We start from the raw sequence: 21,912 nt of genomic DNA on the forward strand, positions 1-21,912 counted from the left end.
TTTGTCCATAATGATTATGGGAGGGGTTTTTCTTTGCAAAAAGGACCTCAGTAATAATAGATCATCTCTGCGTTGGTGACAGGAATTCTTTACTGCGTCCAGCGATTTCAGGTAGAGCACAAATGTATGCCCATATCTGTTCAGAGCTGGCAGAGGCAAACTCTGTCTGTGGTGTAAATAAACACTGCGAGTGCTGCCTGGTTATAGATCGCAGCACTTGGTGTGCAGCTCACACCTCCACCTCCCACCCCGCGTTGCCCTGGGCTGGGGCTTCCTATGTCCCAGCTGGGGCCAGGCATCACTGTCCGTGCTCTCTCCTCGATGATCCATGCACTGGTAAAGCTGGCTGCCCTGCCTGGTGACCCGTGGTGGGACCATGCTCTTCGCTGAACCTTGCAAGAATTGCTTCTTGCCAGTGGCTCCTCAGCCTCTGGTGATCCGATAATCTGTGACTCCGTGCATCAGGCATGGACGTACATGAGAGTGCTGCGGTATTGCATTTGTTGGCCTGTGTTAGAAAATACTAGCTTGCTTGCCCTTGATTTTTTCCAACTGTATCAACTGGCCTAATTAGAATAATAAAAAAAAATTATTTCTCCCTCTAAACTTCTCAATAAAAAGGTACAACAGACCAGTGGGTCAAAAGATGTCCAAATTGCACCTGTGAGACAGAGTCCAATAGGAAGGAAGGGAGCTGGTAGGTTACCTTAATCTGTGACAACAAGAAACATTATGTCCATCTCTTGTTATTGCTCATCCTGAAATGAAATATTGGTTGACCCTGGCCAGGAGCCAAACACCCACCCAGCCTCTCGCTCACCCCCCTTTCCTGTGGGACTCGGAGAAAATAGAAGGAAGGCAAGAAGACTCGTGGACTGAGATAAAGATAGTTCATGGTTGCTTGGCAAGACAAATGCCATAAACCCAAACGTCTCCCTCTTTTCCTTTCTCTGAACTTTTACTGCTGAGCACAATGTCTTACGGTGTGGAATATGCCCTTCATCAACTGGGGACAGCTGTCCTGGTTATGCCCCCTCCCAGCCTTTTGCCTACCCCCAGCCTACTTGCTGGGGACTGGAGAGAGAGAGAGAGTCTAGTCTCTTGGCAAGCACTGTCTAGCAACAGCCACAGCATTGGTGTTATCAACCGTGCTTTAGCCACAAATGCAAAATGCTATGAGGAAAGTTAACTCCATCCATCATGTGCCTGGATATGCATGTTTTGAGGTGATGGTTTGTGTTTGACATGATGTTATCCAGGCTGTCTTTTCCACAGGTGAAATGATGGTCTTAATTCACCATATGTGAACCCATCGTATCTTCAGAGAAGTCAGCATACAATAAAACTTAGGTCTTCATATTAATACTACGCTACAGTAACAACTATATTTATTGTTCCACTTAAAGACATTCCATGGGAATATGGAAGATCTGAATGCAATGTCTTACTTGTTAAACAATTTTTCCTGGAGTCAATCAGACAATTTTTTTTTGATAGAAAAATCTTCTCTGAATGTGTTTCAACAAAATTAGAATGTGTTAGAGGACCGGCAGATTTCAAATACATTACAACTGGAGAATTGTTAAATAATTTACTTCAACCGTTCCATCTTTTGAAATGTTTAGTTCAAGATCTGTTATGCTAGTTTTTGAATTATTATTATATTCATTTATTACGTTACATCAGATCACATCAGCTGGTATCCAGTGTGATGACTTGCTCCTACCTAGGCAGATTGATAACCTTGAAAAAGGTTATCTTGATGTCTACTAATCAAATGTTTTGAAAACTTGCCTTCACAAGAGTACATTGAGATTTTAACTTTTCATCACAATTCAGAGCAAAGCATATCTAAGTACATTGGACTGCCTGTTTTTCTGACTGGCAATTTATTACTGCGGAACATTCACAGTCAGTCAATAACATCATTTTCTACATTTTTTTCTTTCTTCTACTTTGGAATTTGCCCTGGGTGCTACAGCATAAGTCAATTACAGTGTCCAAATGTAACTCTCTTTGGTTTCCCTGGGAAACTAAAACGGCAGAAAAAATGTCAGAGTTCAGGAAAAGAAAACCAATCTAACACACTTCTGTTTCGTCTGTAGAGATTTTGTATTATCTTAACAGCAGTTATCGCAGAATCACATTGTGCTTTTCACCAGCTTTGTCTGAAAACTGTACAAGCAGATAAATCTGTTTCTAGTTGGGATGACATTAAATTGAAATGAAAGTAAAAGGAAATTAATTTTTGTCTGTTATGGTTGTGTATGGTACTAAAAGCAAGAAGACATTACCAGATTTGTTTTTGTTGATGTCATTAGTAAATTGTTTACAGAGATCTAAGGGTTTTTCTGCCAAATTATATGTTAAAAACACAGGAAATTGGTACTTATTGGAGTGTTTGATGTGGAAAACCTGTCTGTGACATCTTTGAACAGAGTGTGTCAAGATCCTTGCTACCTCTGGGAATGACGGTGGGGAACAGACCACAAATCTGCAGCTTTAGTACAGAAAATAATGACACAAATGGCAAATGATTCGTCTTGCCGTGGTTGGCAGACATTCTCGTGCTGGAATGAACTCAAATCTTCCTGGAAAATGTATGAATATAAGGCTGTTTCTAGCTTTGCATCTTCTGTGAATCACTTCATATCTGTGAGTTTCTTTTCTAGGCTCCACAAAACCAGTAAGATATTGACAAATTGGATGGCTGACAGATTGAAGGAATTCATAAAAGGGAATTCAAAATTAAAAAAGAAGCCCCGAGGGAAATAGTTTGTGAACATAAGCAGAATTACACTTTGTCTTAATGCTGACTAAGAAGAAATATGAAATACAAATGTGTAAAATCTCACTAAGGGCATAGGACTCATAAAAAAACCCAGCGGGAGGACACTTTTACCCCTTCCCCAAAGAAAAGGCATAGACAGCCCCAGCTGCCCAGCAGGACTCACAGGGCTCTGGATGTGCCCCTTCCCTCCCCAAGCACTGCAGGCACTCAGCAGCTGCCGTGTTGGAACATACGACGCCTCTGGGTGACTTTCCTTCCCATACGGCATGGGGTTTTACACTGTCCTTCATATGACTGTGTACTGGGCTTGCGTGGCAAGGTTTTGGTAGTGGAGGGGCTACGTGGCTTCTGTAAGAAGCTGCTAGAAGCTTCCCCCATGTCTGACAGAGCCAAAGCGAGCCGGCTCCAAGACAGACCTGCTGCTGGCCAAGGCCAGGCCCATCAGCGATGATGGTGGCACCTCCAGGATAACATATTTAAGAAGGGGAAAAAACTGCTGTGCCACAACAGCCAAAGAGAGGAGTGAGAATACGTGAGAGCAACAGCTCTGCAGACACCAACGTCAATGAAGAAGGAGGGGGAGGAGGTGCTTCAGGCACCAGAGCAGAGATTTCCCTGCAGCCCATGGTGAAGACGATGGTGAGGCAGGCTGTTCCTCTGCAGCCCGTGGAGGTCCACAGTGGAGCAGATGTCCACCTGCGGCCCATGGAGGACCCCACGCTGGAACAGGTGGATGCCCGAAGAAGGCCGTGACCCCGTGGGAAGCCTGCACTGAAGCAGGGTCCTGGCAGGACCTGTGGCCCCATGGAGAGGAGTCCACCCTGGAGCAGGTTTGCTGGCAGGACTTGTGACTCCATGGGGGATCCATGCTGGAGCAGTTCTTGAAGAATTGCTGCCCATGGGAAGGACCCATGTTAGAGAAGTTCATGGAGGACTGTCTCCCATGGGAGGAACCCCACACTGGAGCACGGGAAGAGTGTGAAGAGGAAGAAGCTGCAGAAACAAGGTGTGATGAATGGACTGCAACTCGCATTCTCTATCCTCCTGCACCGCTTGGAGAGAGGAGGTAGAGAAGTCCAGAAGGAAGCTGAGCCTGGGAAGAAGGGAGGGGTGGGGGGAAGGTGTTTTAAGATTTGGGTTTACTTCTAATTATTTGATTGGTAATAAATTAAATTAATCTTCCTGAGTTGAGTCTGTTTTGCCCATGATGGTAATTGCTGAGTGATTTCTCTGTCCTTATCTCGACACATGAGCCTTTTGTTATGTTTTCTCTCCCATGTCCACCTGAGGAAGGGAGTGATAGAATGACTTTGTTGGGCACCTGGAGTCCAGCCAGGGTCAACCCACCACAGACTGCTTCTTTGGTCATACAGCAACAAGGCTGCATTGGCTCCATCATGCTTTTTAAAGCAAGTCTAGATCTGGACTAAAAGATGGAGAGACTGTACCTTGGCAAGGTAGGAATGGGATGGAATTCTTACAGGGAAAACACTGAGTGTAAGAAAACTGAACAGGGACACTGAGCTGGGTACAGTCTCCCCTTGAAAAGTCGTTAGAGCAACAATTCTTGGCTCTTGTAACTTAACTACTTACACAAGGTGTATTTAAGCTTTCTTCCTTATGGTCCTCTTTGGAAAGGGCTCCTCTAAATAAATCATACCACTTTGTTTACATACGATGAGTGCCACAGTCAAGAAATCTGACTGTGACAAGGTAGCTGGGTCTAGTGTGCATCTTTCACATCCCAGTCAGTCACACTCTCCCTTTTATTTTTCTTGGTACTAGATATGTCTCCTGTGGTCTTATAGCATTTATACACCGTGTTTTGTGTTTGTACAACATTGTGCCTTTGCAGCACTTAAAAAATGGAAGTCTCATCCATTATCCCAGATCCTAAAGTAGTATACAAAATCATAGAATCATAGGATTGGAAGGGACCTCTGGAGATCATCTAGCCCAACCCCCCTGCCAGAGCAGGGTCACCCAGAGCAGGTTGCACAGGAACGCGTCCAGGCGGGTTTTGAATGTCTCCAGAGTTGGAGACTCTACCACCTCTCTGGGCAGCCTGTTCCAGTGCTCTGCCACCCTCAGGGTAAAGAAGTTCCTCCTCACGTTTAGGTGGAACTTCCTATGCTCAAGTCTGTGCCCATTACCTCTTGTCCTGTCCCCCGGCACCACTGAAAAGAGCCTGGCCCCATCCTCCTGACACCCACCCTTTAGGTATTTGTAAGTGTTGATAAGGTCCCCCCTCAGCCATCTTTTTTCCAGACTGAAGAGACCCAAATCCGTCAGCCTTTCCTCATAAGAGAGGTGTTCCAGTCCCCTAATCATCCTTGTAGCCCTTTGCTGCACCCTCTCCAGCAGTTCCCTGTCCTTCTTGAACCGGGGAGCCCAGAACTGGACACAATACTCCAGGTGTGGCCTCACCAAGGCAGAGTAGAGGGGGAGGATGACCTCCCTCGACCTGCTGGCCACACTCTTCTTGATGCACCCCAGGATGCCATTGGCCTTCTTGGCCACGAGGGCACATTGCTGGCTCATGGTCATCCTGTTGTCCACCAGGACTCCCAGGTCTCTTTCAGCTGAGCTGCTCTCCAGCAGGTCAGCGTCCAACCTGTACTGGTGCATGGGGTTACTCCTCCCCAGGTGCAGCACCCTACACTTGCCCTTATTGAATTTCATAAGGTTCCTCTTTGCCCAGGTCTCCAACCTGTCCAGGTCTCTCTGTATGGCGGCACAGCCTTCCGGTGTGTCAGCCACCCCTCCCAGCTTTGTGTCATTGGTGAACTTGCTGAGGGTGCACTCTATCCCCTCAGCCAGGTCATTGATGAATATATTGAAGAGGACTGGACCCAGTACTGACCCCTGGGGAACACCACTCGTCACTGACCTCCAACTAGACTCTGTGTCCCTAATCATGACCCTCTGAGCTCTGTCTTTCAAGCAGTTATCTATCCACCTTACTGTCCATTCATCAAGCCCACTCTTCCTAAGCTTCCCTATGAGGATGCTGTGGGAGACCGTGTTGAACGCCTTGCTTAAGTCAAGGTAGGCCACATCTACCGCCCTCCCCTCATCTATCCATCCAGTCATGCCATCATAGAAGGCTATCAGATTAGTCAGACATGATTTCCCCTTGGTGAATCCATGTTGAGTACTTCTGATAGCTTTCTTTTCCTCCACATGCCTTGAGATGATGCCCAGAACGAGCTGTTCCATCATCTTTCCAGGGATGGAGGTGAGGCTGACCGGCCTGTAGGTCACTTCCCGGCTCCCCCTTCTTGCCTTTTTTGAAGACTGGAGTGATGTTGGCTTTCCTCCAGTCCTCAGGCACCTCGCCTGTTCTCCAGGACCTTTCAAAGATGACAAATCAAAGCAGATTAAGCATAATAATAACAAATTCAGCTGAGGAAAGTTCAGTTCCAGTCAGAGGTGGAAAAGACTTTTAGGTCAACTTCTCTACTTCTAATTTCAGGAGAGGCTTTCTCAATATTTTCACATCAGAAAGGAGGAGAGTAAGTTACTCTGCACAGAACTCTTAGCTGTATTTAGTTTCTGTGGTTGGAAAAGATCCAGCAGATAATCCTGTCTCCATCCTGTTGCCTCGCAATATTCACAAATGTCCCTATTGAATCCAGCTAATGTAATTGTTGAAAGGAAGGAGTAAGACAAGCCTAGATGAATTATACATGCCTCTTCCCTCTGAGTTTATCCTCTCATTTCTAAACTCAATCAATTGCTCCATGCGTCTGAATGAGAAGGAAGTTTATGGCAGCATCTCCACCGCTGACATCCTCATAAATACTCAGGTACCCCAACTGAGGTGTGCTCACAAAAAAGAAAGACCATCTATGCAACAGTTTCATCAAAGGGCTAAAGATTTCTGTATAGTATATGTCCATCAGTTAAGTCTTAACGGGATGAATATAAAATTTTCGTCCTGCTGATAAGTATTTCCCACAGTTAGAGCAGAGCAGAATTAAAACTATGCAAACCCTGGGTTTTGTTTCTTTTGATTGGAAAGGAAATGGGCCAAGATTTGCTTTTATTGTCTATCTAAAACAAGGTTTATGGTAGCCTTGTACAACAAGAACTCGGTGTTTCCAGATCTAAAAAAGCAATTAATAAATAATACAAGTTCTTATTGATAATTAAAACTACCCCATCTATCAGGAAATGCAAAATCAGGCAGGTCTGTATTTTGCCCTGTAAAGAAAGCAATGTAAGGACATATTTATGAATAAATCTTTACCTCTGTTGCCAATATTTTTTGTGTGAACTTACCTGAGGTGTAAATATTTAATGCTTCTTTTCTCCGCATTACTATTTATTTTTCGGTGTGGGAGTAAAGGCATCCTTCAATACTGTGGACCAGGTAAATAATGTATTATTTAGTCACGAAAAATGCCAGAGGAAAATAAATGAGAGGATATCTTACCGTTGGTCATCACAATGCTTGCAAGAGTTTTGTGGCGTGCATGCATGGAAGTGAAATTGTCTGTCAGCTCCTGGAACTTCTGTGCAACCATTTGGTATATGGAATCGGCAAAATCCTGAAAGAGACAGTCAGAAAGAATTTTTTCACTTTCTTTGATTGAGGCACTTGGGCGTTTCTGCAGATTAGTCACCTGCTGTCAACTGCTGAGAGGTCCCTTTTAGAATTAGACACCACCTACTTAAGCAAAGATAAAAGGATTATTTCTCTGTCGACTACCCACATCACCCTCAGAAATGGCCAAATGAAATGAATTAAAGCTAGAGACCCATATTGACTAGGATTAGTGGTAAAGGGAGAAGATTTCAAGATTGACTTTTTTCAGCCTCCAAGACCTTGGTCCAGAATCAGTTCAAAGAAAATTTGTTGGTCCTTAAAGCATTTTATTGTTGTGAGCTGAAGAGGTGGACGCATTTCTCACAAAACCGCTCAGTTCCATGAGCCCACTGAAGACTTCCATTACCCCACTGAAGCCTAAGAGCTGAGCTGAGGCCTGGGTTATACGTAAAGACCACCTATTTCTGTATTCAAGGTGAGTTTTTAATGACTCACAGCTACTGAGATAAAATGATCAGCTCACTAATCTGGGCTATATTTAATGCTGTCAGAGGAGTACCATGGTCTGCCTTGCTTCCACCTCGACAGCCACTGGGAGGAAGGGAAGGGGAACAATCTACCAAAGATGTTGGTTGCACGAGTTCACTGGTGTGCGGTAGTGCTGAAGACTGGTTTGACGGGTCTCCCCCTGTGCACAACAGCTTTGTTGATAGGTCGAATTTTCCCATGGACTGGGCTCTAGAGGCTGTGTGGTCTGAACCCCCAGGTCTGAGTGAGTCCAGTCACCAGGAGAGCCTTGGGAAGCCGATAACGGAAGCCAAGCTGGGTAAAAGGTCTAAAAGTGAATTCTGCACACTGCATATGGATGCATATGAAGCTAAACCAGCTCTGGTGCTCCTGAGAACACCACTCCTTGGACCATTTCCCTGCTGCAAAGTTTAGTATCTTTTCATTTACTTAATCTCTGCACTTTGTTTGGCTCAGAGCCTTTCAAGCATACATTAGAGATAAGTCAGAGAAACACTGTTTGTGAGCATGAGTTGCTCCTAAAGTGCTTTGCAAGTTTGAACATATAAAAGTAAGAGCCAAAGGATTTTTTTCTTTTTTTTCATTTGAGCTGCATGATTTCCTGTGGGAAGCCAAGCTGTACATACAAATCCTTCTGGGAGCAGTTCCCGGGGACTAGATCTTACTCTGGGGTGATGACAGGAGACCTCCTGGCATCCAGCAGTCTGGTTAGCCCCGAGTGATCGTATCTTTGTTAGGAAAAGCGGCTCGACCAAGCAACAATTCCAGTCTTTCTCCTGGTGCTGGGCTAAGCTACCTGGGGAGGTCCCAGTAAAACAGGTCCCTTTGGATTCACCCGGTTTCTTTAAATGGGTTCATGGCACACGTGGAGGTGAGGCTGACTCTGATATTCAGCCTCCCTCACCCTGAAAGATCCAGAGCCATGCAGAAGTAAGGAAATGTATTTAAGAAGATCATACCCTTCCCCCCCCCCCCCCCCCCAAACTGTTAATGTTGATGAAAACGTGTTGGCGAAAACACAGTATTTTAAATTGGGAGAACACACAGCTATTTTTCAGAGAAAAGCAGATTCTAATTCACAAATATTATCAGTAGTACTACTGCCACTGAGAGCCTCTGCGGGCTGTATACCATATGTTTCTACAGTTTGCTGCAGAAAGTCAGATTAATTTTTAAACATTATTATAGCAAATATAAAAAATCCAATTAAATAAATCATGACAACAAACCGGCAACACCCTTTTCATAAAACCTGGAATATTTTTTCCATGGAAAATCCTTGCGAGTGATTGCAATTTGCTCAAATAGGTTGTCTTTGACATACTAATTTTTCTTTGTTTTGCCAAATGCAGCTTTCCAAGGTATTGCTCTGGGAACAAACCATTTGCCCAAAAAGACAGTTTAATGTAACATAGAATAAAATACACTGGCTTGTTGCAAAAGAAGGAAAGAGGCATATAACCCTTTCTGGGAGATGCATGCAAAATTCTATGCTAGAATTAGATGAAAACTAAGAAAAATTATCAAGAACAGTTTGACAGTTCCTAAATGGAATTTCACTTTGACTGCGTTTATACCTCTTCTAATCTAATTGTCCACAACCACCATGTGAGCAAAGTATTGCTCATACAGAGCTTCTGAAGGATGAATTTTGGGTCAATTCTCATTTGTCAAGCATCAGGGCACCCTTGTGATATAAATGCAATTATAGTCGCTTTACAGATGAATGAGTGAAGGCACTAAAAGGGTGAGGGACTGGTCCAGGGGAATAGCATGGAGCTGGGCACAGCCAGGTGTTCTGATTTCCTGATGCTCTGGCTAAGTGCTCAGCGCTGGAACACTGCCTGTCTTTCATAATATGAAAGTTTGCTCCTAAACTTGTTTTCCCTACTGAAGAGTGACTTCATCCATAACGGAAAACTAAAGTGTATTTGCAGGACTGATATAACTGGGTCCCATATGGTGAACTGAAAATCTGATCAGCTTTATTTAGACTAGAAATAAAGAAGAAGAAGAAGAAGAAAAAAAGAGTATCTCAATAAAACTATCTGCACCATCATTTAAAAAAAGAATCAAATCATAAATTTCATCTACTGCAGTACTGCAGTCCAATCCATGCCTGCATTTCTAGAGAACCCTCCAAATCTGCATCCCAGGGCATTTTGCACTCATTAAGAGTTAATTAGCTTAGAGGCACATACAATTCCTAAAAGAATCGTTTTAAAAATGCTAAATAGAACAAATAACTTTTAACTTTGGATTTAGAAATCCCCACAGTCAGAGCTTTCTTTACTTCATTTGGCAGTAGGTTCCAAAGCCAGAGTGCAAAGAGTCTCACTAAAGGCAAAATAACGACATGACTTCAGATAACATTTGGGGACGATAAGGAATTCGGCATTTGCTGATCTCAAGGAGTGACCTGGGACATTAAAGAACAGCAAATCCATTAAATGTGAAGCCTCTTAGCTAAAATAAGTCAGGCGAATATTTTTTGTCTTGAATCCATTGCCTAAAACGATGCCAGTGAAATTAATAGAAGCAAAGGAGTGACAGACATGAATACAGGTAGGATGCAGGAAAAACAACCAGAAACATAGTGTCAAATCTGAGAGGTCATTTACAGGCTTCATATTGCCCCAGGTTTTCAAATGGATATTTCAAAGTACAATGGAAAGGAGGAAAAGGAGCAGTCTATTTTAGCAGATGGAGAAAAATAAGAAGTCAATAGATGGACTGCTCAGCCCTGTAAGGGATATGATACCCCGAGGACTGATGCATGTAATGCAGCGTAATTGTAGGGCCTTGAATAATCCATCCTTGAAAGCTGGCCCCGTGTCAGAGCTGAGTATGAGGTTAGATTTCTGACCTATACCCATAAGTTACAAGAGGTGTAGAGTGCTGCCTTCCTCTCCAACACATGCCACGGCAGCTGTTTGGCCCAGTCCATCCATGTGCACCATTAGGTGATTCTGCCCCTCTACTCCGCTCTGGTGAGACCCCACCTGGAGTACTGCGTGAAGCTCTGGAGTTCTCACCACAAGAAGGACATGGACCTGTTAGAGCGAGTCCAGCAGAGGGCCATGAAGATGATCAGAGGGCTGGAGCACTTCTCCTGTGAGGACAGGCTGAGAGAGTTGGGGTTATTCAGCATGGAGAAGGGAAGGCTGCAGGGAGACCTTATTGCAGCCTTCCAGTACCCAAAGGGGGCCTACAGGAAGGATGGGGAGGGGCTCTTTATCAGGGAGTGGAGCGATAGGATGAGGGGGGATGGTTTCAAACTGAAAGAGGGGAGATTTAGATTGGATATTAGGAAGAAATTCTTTACTGTGAGGGTGGTGAGGCACTGGAACAGGCTGGCCAGAGAAGCTGTGGCTGCCCCATCCCTGGAGGTGTTCAAGGCCAGGCTGGATGGGGCTTTGAGCAGCCTGGTCTAGTGGGAGGTGTCCCTGCCCACGGCAGGGGGGTTGGAACTAGGTGATCTTTAGGGTTCCCTTCCAACCCAAACCACTCTGTGATTCTATGATTCTATGAATGAAATCAGTGACAGCATTTCTGTCTATATAGTCTTTAGACTGGATTTCAATGTTTTTACAACAACAAAACTGGTTACAAATATATCTAATGCATGCAGGACAGATACAGTGGAGATCAGAGTTGGTACATTTACCCCTGCTCAGTTTAGAACCATTACAGAGATTTTCTTGCTTTACTGTTAAACAATAATCCTAGGCTATTAAGAGATACATATCCAGATGATCATTCCCGATAGGCTATAAACCATAAAAATTCAACTACTGATGGCTATTGTGAGCCTGGTTGCACTTTTGGGATACAGGCTAGGCTATATTGTCTGCCACTAGAAATAACTTAAAAACCATACACAAAAGGAACCATTCCTTTGTTATTGTCTATTATCAAAACAATTAATCTGAGAGAAAAGTTGTGTTCGGTGATACCACAGTTCATACTGCCAGATATGAGTGAAAATAAAAGTCTCCATCTGGAGTAAATACGAGAGCCAAATACATCTTGGCAGCTTCTGAACAACTATCGGGTTGGTAGTAGAAAAAGGGAAAATTTGAGAAGATGGGGGGAAAAAAAGAGTAGAAACATTCCTTGTGAAAGAAATTCAGTGCAATTAATAGAGGTGCATGCAATTGCACTGATCACCCGATGGCAGAGAAATAGCAGCCTGGGGCAAGGGGACAGAAGAGAAAGAAATAAAAAGATACGGACAGTCAGAACTCTGAAAACGTTTACCAAGGCACATAAGAAAATAAATCCTCAAATACTCTTTGAGTGCTGGACCAAGGAGGGACTTATGCTTAGGGTTTTAATCCCCTTGGAAAACCGGGGTCTGGTGCAAAAACGCCACTGAAGCCAGTGGAAGCATGCCTGAATCAAAGGTCCTCCAGGTAAGGCTCAACTGGCAAAGTTGGGAATTCAAGCTTGCCCGTGCCCTGGCTGGGCAGGGTGACCTTGCCCATGCCGGCTTTGTTGGGAGGAAAAACCACAACTTTCCAGAAGAACTGACCTTCCAGGTGCTGAGTTTCTTTCAAATCCCCTGCTTTCATTCCCCTGCTATCAAAATCTTAGCTTTCACAAGTCCTCACTTAGATTTTTCTGTACAAACTTTTGTCTCAGAGAAAATTTCTTTGAGATCAAAACTTTGCTCGGCCTTATTAATGCAGTCAGTGATATGAGTAAGGCAAATAAGACTACTAGGCCCACACCAAGGGGCAGATCTGCTCTCGGTTGCACTCAAGCCATGAACAGTGCCTAAATACCTACTGTCACTGGTGGAAGCAACAGTTACTCGTGCAGGTGCCTGGCAGATGAAAGAAAACATAATGCTAAAATTTTCACTGTGAAAAAAGACTGTGAGATCCTGCAATACCTAAAGAGCTGTATTTTAACATATACAAGGAGGCTGGAAAAATGAAAAATAGATGTCATTGCTATTAAAACTGCACTGTGTTGTCTGAAGTATTCATCTGTCCTTGATTACCATATCAAATTACTTGTGTTATTCACAAAGGAAAATCAAACTTTAGATCATAGCATTACAGAACCAAAAACTTTTAGTCATTTCGTGGCACTAATATTTCAAATGGTATAAATAATTAAATGTGTTCAAGTTTGCAATGGGAGTCTTCAGGGTAAAACTGACATTCAACAGGAGTAGTAAGGATATTAAAATCAATAGATTATAAAGGAGAAAGCCTTTAGTAAACATTTTCTATTGAAATCCTGTCTTAGGGTTTATAGGGTTGAAATATCAAAAAGGTTAGATTTGCATATGGATGGGAAGAAATATTCTGCTATACAGATATCACCAAGAGCTCTGTTTCTCCTGTCTCCCAAGTACTTTATTTTCTAGAAAATTATTGACATTTGGGGGGTAAATGTTGAACACAATGAATGGGGATCGGGTTGAATTAAGTTCACAACTCCCTTCACAGATAAAAGGAGATGCACACCTGGGTCTTTGTACTGGACGAGGGGGAAAAACGCACTCGTTGACAGTGGGAGTTTGTATTTTTTCCTATGGAGAACACTCACTGTCTAAATGGGAGGGGAGGAAAACGCGGCACGGAGAATATCAATCTCGAAGTGCTGCTCCTGGTCAGGGTGTGTAGCAATTTGCTACACAACACACTTTTTCCCAGGCTTGTAAATAAGTTTGCTGTAGCTAGCTGGAGATTCATCGCTAAGTGATTGTACCCTCGAGCCAATGAATTAGTCAGGCTCTTCCCAGGTACTACATCATCTTCAGGGTTTAGCCTTGAGAAGAGAAATAGCCCAGCGTTGTGGGCTGCCCTCCACCATCAGTCTTCTAGCATCCATTTAACACCAGGAGCTCCCCCAGCATGGTGGAAAGGGCTGAATGAGGCCCTAGAGGAACGGCCAGGCAGGGATGGCCCGTGGAAGGAAGGAGGGCAGCGGGATGCAGGCAGGGGGTTGCAGGCTGGGTTCATTCCTTGCCCTGATTCCTGGCAACCCCTGTGCAAACCCCGGCTTTGCCATGAGCTCCACTTCTCCAGCGGTAAAAGGGGGACGATTTTTACCCACCCCTCAAGGGAACTGTGAGGCAAATGGCACTTGACAGTGGTGAGACTCTCCAAGCAGGGTCATGCAAGGACTTCTGCAGCCAGACTGGAGGCTGCAGTCCACAGCCCCTCATAACTCAGCCTCCCTTCAGCATGCACAGGCATTTACAGAGTATTACTCAAAGAACAAGGCACTGCCAGGGAATTCATTGTGGTTCTTTCCTTGAGATGTGCTGTAATTATTTCTCTCTGATCATAACTCCTACAGTATTGATCATTATGTCTGGTTTTGGCTTATCCCTCAGGGCCAGCGTATGTGGGCTTTGTTTTATCTTAGATGGACGTGGTTTTATTTTGTCTGGCTCTATGTTTTCATTTCAGCTGACCGCGTTCGTATATCCTGTGTGCATCCTGGTTCGGAGAGGTCTTCTCATTCACGCTTCTCAGAGGGGATTGGGCACGTGCTGCACAGGCAGCAGCTGGGAGGACATTCCCACACTGAGCTTCTAATGGAAACTCCAACAGCCGACTTCTGACACTGAATATCCTCACTGTTTTCTTATCAAGATTGATGGGGAAGATCAACGGCTCCTATTGATTCAATCAAAAGAATCACTTTCACCAACCCCCCTACCCCTCCCCCATCTGTTCATAGTCCTTATTTCTGTAATCATCAAATGTCCCGAATTTGGTCTGCATTCCTGAAGGCTCCGCAGTGGCTTGGCTGACCTTGGCTGACTTGGCCAACTTGTCCGGAGTGTGCAATGGGCTCCTGGTTTCAGAGCGACTGTTTGCTGGCTACTTCCCTCTCCTCCCCTCACCCCGGCTGGAGGCTGATTGCTCTGCTCATTTCCAGGCCCCACAAAACATATTTGCCTCCACGCCATTGCTTATATCATTAGTGATCATTTACTAAATATCAGCACTCTGCTGGCTGCTGCATGAGGCAGGGTTTGAAGATTGTCCCTGTGTGGCGGATGAAAGAATGGCAAAATGCCCCTAAAGACCCCAGAATTGGAGTCAGAATAGAAAATTCCTTCTTCCACCCACTTGTTTTTTGGGTTTCCCAGTAAAGCTATGGCTTTATGAAAATGATAGCCATCCCCTGCACTGGGGTTGGGAGGATACAGCATGCACAGAGAAAATCAGATGAGATAAAGGTAGAATGGGAGGGTTTGTTAAGGTCTGTATTTGGTGGATCTCAGTACCTTTATGCCTGGGAAGTTTCCCAATGACTTCTTTGGGTGTTCGGTTTGACCCTGTTCTAATAAATGGGAGGTCTGCTAAAAACTATTTTATCAGATTTTGATGAATTGTTCATATATCCAGCATATGCTTCAGCAATGATCGAAGACTACAGTGGGCTTCTCACTTGGTGTTTCCTGAGTGGCTAAATGCAAGCCAGAAGTCCTTCACTGTGTCTGAAACTTTTTTACTAGGGAATCCAAAGGTCTCCCAGTAAATTTTTTTAAAACCTCTTCAGTGAGATTTTCAGTCATGAATGGCAAAAAGGTACTGTGTCACTGTTCGTAGAATTTTTTCTTAAAATGTTGAATTTTTTCAGGCAAATATCAGGTTTGAAATGAGGGGTAGAACCAAGTTTTATTGGGGCATTTGGAGAGGGATGGACAAATTTAGAAACTGATAGCTGTGATGTGAGTTCTGCTGCAAGGAAAAAGCTTCTGAATTTGCACATAGGTACTACTATGTTATCCTGTAAATGAGATTAATCAATGTTAAATATCTCAAAAGAAATTTGTCACAACAGTAGGAAGTACAAAGATCAAACAGTAATTTATTCTAAGAGCCTAGTGAAAAAAAAATTGTTGTGTTTTCTCAATATATCCCTTGACTACAGGGAATCAATCAAACAATATAATGTATCTTTTTATTTGTTTCAGAACCCCCCGGAGTGACTGAAAGAAAATAGAACACATAAAATAAGCATACTATTGAAAAAGGAAATGCTGTCAAATCCAAATGCCCCAGCTCCTCCAAAAAGTACGGTTTTCTATTTAGTAGGAAAACATTTTGTATGTAGGTTTAATTAGAATCTTTAAATTCACATTAGTGTGTTAATGTTAGGATGCTAACAGATGAGCCCCTCTCTTTGAGGTTGATTCATTGCTGTCTGCATTCATCTTGCTCTAAAAAGATGCTACCAATAAGTACCATTTCAATGAATTTAGAGGAAACAAGCTTTTCCACCGACATGAACAGTTGTTCCCTAAAGGAGGCCACGCTCAGTTTCCAGCTCTGCTTCTTCTGAGAACAGCTCTGCATTTATCGCTCCGGTAATGAAGAATGTCCATACCAATTTTGCAGAATCATTCTTGAAGTCAATACTGCACCTGCTAACAAACGCCAGAAAGGAGGGGTTGGTTGTTTGCCGTTTTTCTTTTCTTTTACTGATCCTTAACCCAAAAGCCTTCTTCCTACAGAGGCACACATAAGGTTGGCTGCAAGTGCTGAATAATTCAAAACAATGAAGTAGTGTTCGCTTTGCAGCCTTGTGCCTGCTTTAGGACAAGCCTCAGGTGTCAAGCTGTTGCACGCTACAGATATTAAATTAGCACGAATGGGTTTTCTTTAACTAGATAAAAGCTCTATAACACCACCAGTGCCTAAGAACGGCTAACTCTGTAAAAAGGCTTTTATGCTCTCTATAAAAAACTAGATTTTAGATTCATATTATGAGCCGTTTCTCTTTAATAAAACCAATGCTTTATCTGAGAAATGTCCTTTCAGTTTTCTGTTTCCTCACTTTATCTTTCTTAGGTGCATTAAAATGAATATCCTTTGGAAACTAACGGTGGCAAAACGCTCGTCACATACAATACTCTTGGCTGTTCGAGGTCCAGTCTCTTCCCGAAGCCTAACCAGTTAGCAGCTCTTGGGTAAATGTTCAAAGCAGGGAGACAGCAGTGCTTGCTCAAATCCCTTGAGCATCACTTTGAAAATCTACGCCTGTGTGTTTATAGTTCTCATTAAGAAGCTGTGCTATTAAGAGCCTTCCCCATCACACATATGCTTTGTTAGATAAAGCAGGGTGCAGGCAGTGTCCAAAACAAATTTAATCTATTCTGAACTGCTGATCCCAGCAAGGCACTGCACGATTCAACTTTCTCAATTGCTGCAGAGCAAGGCATGTAACACACTGTGTGGCAATTACTATACTGACATTGGGATTTTTCCTTTCTTGTTGTTAAAGATCTTGCTGTCATTTGCTGTAATGATTCTCGAAATCCGGATGTAACCTTGCTAACAACCTTTCCCTTGGCTGGGAGGGGTGGCAAGGCAATCTACATTTCATGTTACCCTTCTCTGGGCTTCTCCTCAAATGTGTAATTAGCAGGGACAGTTCTCATCATCTACAGTGGCTTTGTGCCAGGAGAGGCAGAACTGTGATTTCTGCTGAATCCAGATTGCCACTGAGACACCCAACACAGCCATTTGGGACTGGTGTGTGCCTGGGGCCAGGGCTAAAACCAGTCTCTTCCTGACTTACTGTCCCTTACTGGACAAACAGAAGTAATTAACATAACTTTTCCGAAATTAAGAAAGAGTTTTCCTGTTTCATATCTGCTGAGAACCTGCATCTGAAGCTAAAAATTCAGCATTAGTTTTAGCCCATGTTCTAAAACCCAAATATCACTTCCCCGTCACCTTCCCCTCCATCTCCAGTCAAGAAACTCCTAAACAGGTGTCCACACCTGGAACCTGGGAATGGCCTTATTAAACCCTGTGACAACCCCTGGGCAAAACCTCAGCAGAGCTGTCTTTAAGCAAGAGCCCAGGGAAGGATTGAGCGTGCGGCCAGGAGACCGTGGAGCAGGACTGTGTGGGCTGCCCTCCACAAGATGATCTTCCCTTGGGACCGTCCCCGTGAGAGTGGTGGAAGGGATCTGGACACAGTTGAGTGCAACGTTACAGCTTTCACTTACAGCTCAGATTTCTTATGGCAAATAAAAGTCTTTAATAAAACTTCCTCATCATGGGACAGTTGCTTTAAGTGATTTATTCACTGTGGGCAATAAAAGAAGAGCTTCTTGGGAAGAAAAAGACAAAGAATAAGTGGATAAACCCAGTAATTCAATTCAAAACCAATTATTTCGACTTTTTTAGCTATTCACACAAAAATCTCAAATCAGTTTACCTACAAATTGACCAAACCCTATAAAATTCATGTCATACAGGTAAATATATTTGTTCCTATATAACCGATGATTAAATTGAAAGACAACTAGCTTTAATATTTTGCTCAGGTAAGTCAGTGTAAAAGACAAGAAATAGAATGTGCAATTCTTAGCTTACAGCAAAAAAAAAGGCATAATATGAATAAATTTCTTTTATCAGCACACCATACCTCTGGAAGGATACCTCTGAGGATCTCTAAGGTGTCTGGTATTACATGTCTGGGATTCCATGTACGGCCATGGGGTAAGAAAGAATCTCCCCAAGTTCAGACAGCAATTCCAGAGAGAAAAGGAATAACCAACTTCATACCCAGCTCTCAGAATATATAAAACTGTGTCGCCAATCTGTGTTTTTAAGGTAATTGCTGGATGTTAGCTCCTTGCTAAGATGCACATAACCTAAGGGGCACTCCAGTAAATCACGTCCCGCATGTTCCTCTCTCCTGCTCTGCTCACGGGGCTCCTCAGCAAGGAGGAGCTGGCACACAAGCCTTGCGCTACCCTTTTCAGTGCACAGAACTGGCCTGCCAAAACCTGGGGAGGTTGTAGCATGCAAGGGCTACACAAAATTCTTGGACTCAAGAGCTGAATAATATGGACAGCAAAGTAAAACTTGCCACTCATAGCCCCCGAAAATAATAAAAGCAAAAATGCAAAGGATTTCAAAGCTGTCTGCCATTGCACCTTCGTCTTCTTGTCTTTCCTCATCCCTTCTCCTCCTGTGTTTTACCATTTCCCCCACCTCTTCTGTCAAGTGAATCTGTGCTGAGCCTCACAGAAGCATTGTCTAGGTGGTCTGGAAAACCAGACAAACTATTATACAAATCAAAGTCTGTCCAGTTTCTGATAACACCAAAACTAATTTATTTTTTGTTTATACTCCACTACCTTTGACAAAGCTTCCTCTGGAGATTTATATCTCCATCCTTACTGCCTTCCAACTGTTTGTCAATTTTTTTGTTTTGCAACCGACAAAAGAAAAAAAAATATCTGACATCAACCTTGGAAGAGGTACTGAGTGCAGAAGTTATTTTTTTTTTCAGATGTGATAAAATCTTGCCTAAAACCATGTCCAACCTTTTCAGTAGAAAGTCCAGATGGCTTTGCAGCCTGTACAACAGACTTTATTCACTGATGCTTCTCTAAGTGTCAGCAGGGTGTTGTCTTCCAGAACTAGTAAATGCGCAATGAAAGGCAGCTCGGAGGGGAGAAATAAACACAAACAAAAAAACCCCTCACTCAAATCCCCCTACCTCCTCCCCCCCCCCCCCAATCAAATTAATCTGAGAATTTCTACATGCATCTGACTGAAAATTCCCCCTGGGTGGAGAAAGGCTTTGCAAACAACTGGAGGTGTAACGGATGGAGTAGCAGTTCAGGCGGCTCCAGGCTGAGCAGTGATTTACGCACTCACTGCTGACTCTCGGTCGCCCTTGCCGGCATTGCAAATATTTCAGCTATAGGAAGGATCAGGACTCTTCCTGAGTCTGTATGTAGGCTTCAAACTGCAGCACCCCTTAGTCTTGTTTCCACTACGGTCAATCAGCACAAAGAAGCATTTATGAGTCTGACGGGGAGGGGGTGGGTGAAGGCTCAGGGATTTGGGCTGAGTTTCTGCCCCTGTGCCTGGATCCCCTGCAGCCCGATGCCAGGCACGCCGTCAGCTCTTGTCTCAGTTTCTAATTTGTAAAATGGGAAGATTTTGGTGAAGCCATGAGCGTGACTTCTTTGATATAGTGGGTAGTCAAAATACTGTCTTTCTTCAATTTATGGCCAAGCTTACCATGGGATTAGCGCTGTCCTGCCCATCCCTCCACCCTGCATAGCATCTCTGGCCAGCTTTAGACCTAGGCCTATGGGAGGAGGAGCAGTAAAACATCCCTGCTATGGCCAGCACTGGCCCTGTGGCCATGCCGAGCCCTGATAGCAGCCGGATCCTGCACTCAGCAACTCGAGCATGGAGGACATCTGCCTGGTCTACACCAGGAGAAAAACTGCCCGCTTTTGGTACCACTTCTGAGTCCTCCAAGGGAATCAGGAAAAGTAAAAAGCTCCACCCAATATGAAGCTCATGCAACTATCATCATTTTAACCACCATCTGCATGATACTGGTGGCAGTGGTTAATACTGCATCCACCTTGTTAGGATTCCTGATTCTGTTCTAATTGTATAGCCTTTGAAGTTTGCACACCACTTGCTCCACATCTGTGCAGAGTTTATCCCAACATGGTGTGCTCCAGCACCAGAGAGCCTCGGTACGACTGCAAGACAAATAATAGGTGATAGCAACAATTGGGAAATTCTTAGAAGAGAGGAAAAAAAAAAAAGGGAAGGGAAGGGAAGGGAAGGGAAGGGAAGGGAAGGGAAGGGAAGGGAAGGGAAGGGAAGGGAAGGGAAGGGAAGGGAAGGGAAGGGAAGGGAAGGGAAGGGAAGGGAAGGGAAGGGAAGGGAAGGGAAGGAAAGGAAAGGAAAGGAAAGGAAAGGAAAGGAAAGGAAAGGAAAGGAAAGGAAAGGAAAGGAAAGGAAAGGAAAGGAAAGGAAAGGAAAGGAAAGGAAAGGAAAGGAAAGGAAAGGAAAGGAAAGGAAAGGAAAGGAAAGGAAAGGAAAGGAAAGGAAAGGAAAGGAAAGGAAAGGAAAGGAAAGGAAAGGAAAGGAAAGGAAAAAAGGAAAGGAAAAAAAAAAAAAGAACGCTGGTGAACACAAAGCCCTTCCAGCATGTCTTCAGTTTTGTTTCTCGTTGACACACTACTCTCATTTTAAGTTGACAGCTGTGGTCCAGCCTTTGTCAGGTAATTAATCTGGGTAGTTCATTTTCACAGGTGAGAAGCAGGTTGGCACAGTCTCCTCTAGCAGAGGTTTGTGGGTATTTTTTTTTATTTTCAGAGCAGCACGGGTATGAAAGCGTGCGAGTGTGTGTGAACACGGACACAGGACATGCTCAGGGACCTGGCCGGCCATTTATTCCATCCTCATGGGGGAGTTACGTGCTGCAGATATAACTCCTGTGCTTTGCAGGGTGAATGGAAGGAAACCTCAGACAGGAATTTAAAAGCATCATATTTGCTCTCACTTATTACAACTGACAAAACATTAAAAGCCCTGAGTTGCCTTGCCAAGGTTGAGTACCGCTGGTCTGACTCACACAACAACTTCTGTCTCTGTTTAGAAATGAAACTGATTAAGAAAAAGAAAAAAATAGATGGAGAGAGAAAGAAAGAAAAGCCATCACATCTCTTGGCGGGGAAATGGGGGGTGATCTACTGCATTTTAACATTTGGTTAGTTGGGAAGTAATGCAGTAATAATAATAATATTTTGCCCATACAGCGGTGACAGCTAAAATGAGCACATTTTCTTTTTTGCGATGCAGACAGTGCTCTGCAAGGTCACCGAGCTGGGAAACGTGATTCTATCGTTCGTGTGTCAAAGTGCCAGAATATCCTTTCACCGAAGCTGTACGCCTTCAAGCCATCCCCGAGCTCCACAGATCCACTTTCTTCTGTTTGATGGTTTCTCGCCACTTCCACGTTGTTCCACGTTGTGCCCTAAGACATCTATCTTGACAAATGGCTGGGTAATACACGGCTGGGCAACACAATTGTACCTCAGCGTCTCTTGTCCTCCACAGCCAACACAGGCTTTCTTTATTTCTTCTTCCTTATATTCCTTATTCCTTATATTTCATATTACTTCATTTTATAATCTAGTATGCCCTTACAACCTAATCTGCATATTAGTCTGTTTTATCTGTCTCCTGGGGTATCCCTTCTCTGTTTCCATGGGCACTCAGGAGAT

The 21,912-nt window shown here is 43.8% G+C and overlaps 1 protein-coding gene across 1 annotated transcript in view; it reads right to left on the reverse strand.

Annotated features, from left to right (window-relative positions):
- ADARB2 (adenosine deaminase RNA specific B2 (inactive)) overlaps positions 1–21,912 on the reverse strand; it is a 321,998-nt gene that overhangs the window by 58,201 nt on the left and 241,885 nt on the right. Inside the window, exon 4 of the mRNA XM_063324450.1 lies at positions 7,230–7,344. Coding sequence (XP_063180520.1) covers positions 7,230–7,344 — 115 coding nt within the window. The remainder of the gene's footprint in view (positions 1–7,229; positions 7,345–21,912) is intronic.

The sequence above is a fragment of the Chroicocephalus ridibundus genome, chromosome 2 (genome assembly GCF_963924245.1).
Source record: "Chroicocephalus ridibundus chromosome 2, bChrRid1.1, whole genome shotgun sequence".
NCBI lineage: Eukaryota > Metazoa > Chordata > Aves > Charadriiformes > Laridae > Chroicocephalus > Chroicocephalus ridibundus.